This window comes from Phyllostomus discolor, chromosome 8 (genome assembly GCF_004126475.2).
Source record: "Phyllostomus discolor isolate MPI-MPIP mPhyDis1 chromosome 8, mPhyDis1.pri.v3, whole genome shotgun sequence".
Classification (NCBI taxonomy): domain Eukaryota; kingdom Metazoa; phylum Chordata; class Mammalia; order Chiroptera; family Phyllostomidae; genus Phyllostomus; species Phyllostomus discolor.
Window position 1 is genome coordinate 110,966,842 of NC_040910.2, and position 5,393 is coordinate 110,972,234.

Below are 5,393 nucleotides of genomic sequence, written 5' to 3' on the forward strand. Positions count from 1 at the left end.
GGAAAGGGGCGTCACTGCGTGGCGTGGCGCGGCCCTGACCGCCCTCTCGCCGTGTTCCCAGATGCCCAAAAGAGGAAAAGCAAGTGGGACTCGGCCATCCCGGTGACGACCATAGCCCAGCCCACCATCCTCACCACCACGGCCACTCTGCCAGCTGTCGTCACCGTGACCACCAGCGCCAGCGGCTCCAAGACCACGGTCATCTCTGCCGTGGGCACCATCGTGAAGAAGGCCAAGCAGTGACCGGGGGGACCCTGTGACTCGGGGAGGCTCGGACATCCTGCTCCCCCCCGTAGAGGGGAGGGGCCGCTCCAGGCTCCAGGACGCGCTCGGACTGCAGCCCCGGGACCGACGCTGCGGGCGGGCGGCGTGGCGTGTTTCAGGGCCGCCCCGGGGGGCCTCTGCGCGGCGCTCCGGCCGAGAGAAGGACGTCGCCGAGGAGGAGGGGGCGCTGTGGACTGGGTCCTCGCACCGCGTGGGCTCTGCCGCCCGATTAAAAGTGCTGTGTTCTTACACCTGCGGGCATTGGCCTCTCCTGCGGTCTTTCCAGGCGGTTGCAAAAGCCCAGGGGCCCTGTCTGGGGATTATCGGTTGGGACCATCACTCAGGGTTGACCAGAGGTGGCCCAGGAACCCTGTGTCCCTGCTGTCCACTGTCCTGACCCCCAAACCCACCCAGTTCGCCCACAGGAGCTGAGGCCGCTGCTCCCTTGGGGCGTTGAGCCCCCCCGACGGCGTGGGCACACCCGGGCTCTGCGCGCCCGTCCCCAGAAGGGCTGGGGCTGGTCCCTTGGTGCCCAGCCAGCGTGGCCGCAGGCCCGGCGCAGCCAGGGGGATGAATCACCTCCTGCCCTGGCTGGGGGCAGCTATTGTTTACGGGAGCGCCGGGCCCCGGGGAGGGCTCTGCCACCGCACCCTTCCTGTGCCTGTTATCTCCGCCCTGCAGCAGCCCCGGGCAGTGCCCCCCTCGGGGCCAGGGCAGCTTTCCCAGCCCCGCCGGCCCGAAGGGGACACGTTTGCCCTCCCTGCCCTCTGGCACCTCTCCTCGCCGGCGGGAGGGCTGCGTGCATGTCAGGGAGGAGGCCGGGCTGTGAGGAGCCGAGTTGTTTCCATGGGGCATGTGGGAGGCTAGAAAGGTGCCCTGAAATTGCACCTGCGCCGTTATGTGACTCCGCCCCTGCCGCCCCCAAAATAAAAGCCGAGTCCCACTCGTCCCTGCACAAGCACTCGTGACTTGGCCCTAGAGGACCCTCCTGCTCCTCCTCTGAGGGACCTGGCAGCCCTGGAAAGGAGTGGCTGCCCCCCACACACACACACAGTCCTAAGAGAGTCTCTTCAGGGGTTTCCTGCCCCGCAACGCAAAGGCACTGCAGAGGTCGTTGTGGGCGGTGGGGATGGCAGTAAGCGGAGACTGCCACTGCCGTGGGGGACGCTGGCAGGCCTCAGACAGTGGGAGCTGGCACTGCCCCGTGACCCATCGGCCCACAGAAAAGCAGGGTCTCAAAGTCACATGGTTCACGTGCACGAAACCCAGCAGGCGGGAGCAGCCCAGGGGCCAGGGACAGGTGGCGGGCACACAAAACGAGGCGTTTGGAGGGAAACCCGGACACGGGCTACAGCACAGTGGCCCTGGAGGGCACTGGGCCCAGTCCCAAAAAGACAAACGCCATGTGACTCCACTTACGTGATGTACCTCCACTCCCGGAGGGAGATTTCACGAAGACAACGAAGGGAGCAGCAGTCAGCCGGGGCTGGGGGAGGGGGCGGGGAGCCGTGTCACGAGTACAAAGCATGCGAGGCGAGAAAGTCCCAGAGATCTCTTGCCCCAAAATGTGAACACACTTAGCCCTGTTGAACTGGGCGCTTTAAAATGAAGATGGTAATTTTTATGTTTTTTTTTTAATCTTTCAGGTTGCTTTTGTAATAATAACTTTTTTTTTAGTGTATTTTTTAAAATTTTATTTATTTTTTTTAGAGAGGGAAGGGAGGGAGAGAGAGAGAGAAACATCAATGTGCGGTTGCTGGGGGTTATGGCCTGCAACCCAGGCATGTGCCCTGACTGGGAATAGAACCTGGGACACTTCAGTTCCCAGCCCGCACTCAGTCCACTGAGCTACACCAGCCAGGGCTGTAATAATAACTTTTTAAAAATTATAACAACAAAAAAGAGAGAAACATCTCCCCTGTATTTTTGGAGGCACATAGTTCATCCCCTGTGGATGGAGGGAAACTTTTTTCCCTCTTTTTATAAACTGGAAGGACGCCTTCTGTTAAAGGTAGAGAAACAGAATCACCATTCTTCAACACCAAAGCCACTCCAGGCCAGTGTCCACAGTGGATGCCAAAACCCGTCCTTGGAAGGGTGGGGACCCGGGCAGGGGGACGAGGCAGCAAACCGCCCTCCCAGATTACTTCTTACCCACAAAGTGAGAGGTGTATTTCTACCCCGATGACAGACAGCGGTCACTTCCTCAGTCATCACCGCCGGTGCGGCAGCTGCCCGGCCTCCCTCCCGGTAAAGCTCTCAGCACAGCCTGGGAGCTCCCCACCCAAAACATCTGCCCTGAATCTGACCAGACTCCAGGCCCGACCCGCAGCGTCCAGCCGAAGCCGGCGGGCAGAGCCGGTCCATGGTCCAGTGACGCTGTGAGGAAGCAGCAGTCAGGCGGATCCAGGCAGCGGGGTGTTCTGCTGGCCACCTGGCCTCTAAAGGTCAGCGTGTGCGTGTGTGTCCGGGGGTGGGGCTGTTTTCGAATGAGAGAAATGCCATGGAGACCGGGACTGAACTCCACGTCAAGAGGAGACATATAATAGTTTGGGGACAAGTGAGAAATGCTTGTGTGAGATGGACCAGACGCAGGACACGCTAGTTCGTTGTCACAGGCGTGGTGACGGTGGCGTGGCGGTGTGCGGGCCAGGCACACGCCGGCAGCGTGCAGAGATGAATGTCCCAGCCTCGGCTTCGAGTGAAAAGGCGGACACGTGACACGTGTGAATAAAGTGGACGTGGTGAAATGTTCACGTTTGCTTTGCTTGGGTCCGGGTGGTGAAAACACGGGTGATCCTCAACTGTATTTCAATTCTTTCAGCTTTCTTACATGTTTGAAAATACCCCAAGTAAGAGGCTGGGGGGATGGACCATCATTTCCAAGGAGGTCTGTTGGCGACCCGCTGGCCCTGGGAAGAGAGGGGCCCAGGGACAGTCTCCCTGAGAGATGTCTCCCACATCTAGACGGGGGGGGTGGACACCGGGTCTCTGGTCACCACGCTGTTCTGATCTCACATCCCCCACCGTGTAACTTGTTTACTTACAGGAACGTGCGCCACCCGACCAGCACTCGGCGTACATTGTCAAGTGCAGGGATTGTGGATTGTTGCCCTGGCTGGTGTGGCTCCGTTGGGGTGTCATCCTGTACACCAAAGGGTCATGGGTTCAATTCCCGGCCAGGGCACGTGTCTGAGTTGCAGATTCAATCCTTGGTCAGGGTTCCCCAGCTGGGATGTGTAGGGGAGGCAGCTGATGGATGTTCTCCCACATTGCTGTCTCTCTCTCTCTCTCCACCCGCTTCCTTTCTTTCTCTCCTTTTCTCTCTGGAATCCGTAAATACAACCTCAGGTGAGGATTTAAAAAAAATAAAGTAGAGCCCTGGCTGGTGTAGCTCACTGGATTGAGCGTGGGCCTGTGGGCCAGAGGGTCGCAGTTTCGATTCCCAGTCAGGGCACATGCCTGGGTTGCAGGTTGGGTGCCCTGTTGGGGGTGCAGGAGAGGCAACCACACACTGATGTTTCTCTTCCTCTCTTTCTCCTTCCCTTCCCCTCTCTCTAAAAATAAGTAAATAGAATCTTTAAAAAATAAACAAATAAAGGAGAAAGGGGTGGGTCATCTGGCACACCCCCGAGGAGCGTGCTGCCCACTCTGCAGCTCCCTGCCCCGCCGCATCGCCCTCCCCTGGCTTCCCCCAGCCCCTGGCGTGGGAGCGCATTAAATGCTCATGAGGTGGGTGAGGGACTAGGTGAGGGGCGCACAAGGCTGGCCTGCCAGAGCCACGTGACGCGTGCTGGGGAGCTGGAGGCGGCAGTCCGAAGCTCACAGGCTGCTCCATCCTGCTCTAGGGGCCCCTCACCTCCCCGGCCGGGACTCCCCGCTACAAACCGGCCTCACTCTAGCCTCGCCCTAAGGCTGCAGACTGAGACAGTGAGGATTCATTTTTGTATAAGATGAATATGCAGTACAATGATTCTTAACCCCTAATAGGGGGCCAGTGACCTATTTGGGAATGTAGGATAAATGAAGGACTCTTCCCAGCACCCCGCATGCCTACATCACACACACCTAGGGTTTTGCACATGATCTCTGATGGGTCGAGGACACCCCCACCTCCCGCAGGTCCACACGCAGCCTCCAGGGAAGGAAACTCCAGGCTCCTGGAAGCCAGAGCAACATCGTGGCCTGTGTTCCCAGGCTTCCTGGGGTCTGGCTTACTTCCCAGGCCTGCTGACCTCGCCCAGACTGGGGCTCCTTCCACGGTGCCCCCAAGTCCAGGCGCCAGCCCCCCGGGCCCTGCCGAGCGAGACGACAGGGCGAGGCAGCCAAGTGGCCACCGTGGCTCGCGCAGTTGCAGTGACCCTGCATGCAGCTCCTCCGCCTCCTGTCCCAGCCGCCCCCACGGTCACCCTGAGAGCCGGCAGGACGTGGGGCGACTACAGAGGAGACCCCCGAGGCTCGGGGAGGCCACCGAGCAACCCCATGCGGTCCAGGCACACTTTTATTGAGCACCTACTGTGTGCTGGGCACTGCTCTGGGGACTGGGGATAAAAGGGTGTTCTAGAATGTCCATCCTCAGGGTTCACAGTCCCATGGGGGAGAAAAACCTCAAAACAGGTCATTTTGAACCACCCTGGTGGCCGGAAGCTGCATGGGCTGGGCGGGCGGGCCACCAGCGAGGACGGGGTGTTCAGTGGCATGGTCGGCCGGTGGGGCCAGAGAAATAGGCCAAGTCGGGGTCCAAGAGCAACGTGAGCCGCCCCAGCTGCAACCCACGGTGTTCAGCAGCACTGGGGAGGTTGCAGGGGAAGGACCGGAGGGGTCAGATTTGTGAGCCAGCGTGTCGGGAACAGCCACAGCAATTCGAGTGTCCACTCCCTGCTGGGTGGGTGCTGGCCTCTGACACTTATTATTCCCAAGGTAAGAAGGGTCGCGTCGCTCGTCAGGGACGCAGTGCTTATGCTGATCGCGCTCTGGACGCGCGTCGGGGTTGGGCGGGTGCGGAGCCAGAGGGGACCCGGTGAACCGCCCTTTCTTGGCCCGTCCCTCGCGCTGGCTCCGGCGGGAGGGAGGCGGTGCGCGCAGTCTTTGCCCTCGGGCAGTGCGGAGGCTCAGAGCCCAGGGCCCGG

At 60.4% G+C, this 5,393-nt stretch overlaps 1 protein-coding gene across 1 annotated transcript in view; it reads left to right on the top strand.

Annotated features, from left to right (window-relative positions):
- The window catches only part of LOC114503257 (SAP30 binding protein), a 31,672-nt gene extending 31,157 nt beyond the window's left edge, over positions 1-515 (top strand). The window contains exon 11 of the mRNA XM_028520750.2: positions 62-515. Within this exon, the coding sequence (XP_028376551.1) occupies positions 62-243 (182 nt within the window). The 3' untranslated portion in view covers positions 244-515. The remainder of the gene's footprint in view (positions 1-61) is intronic.
- The last annotated feature ends 4,878 nt before the right edge of the window (positions 516-5,393 follow it).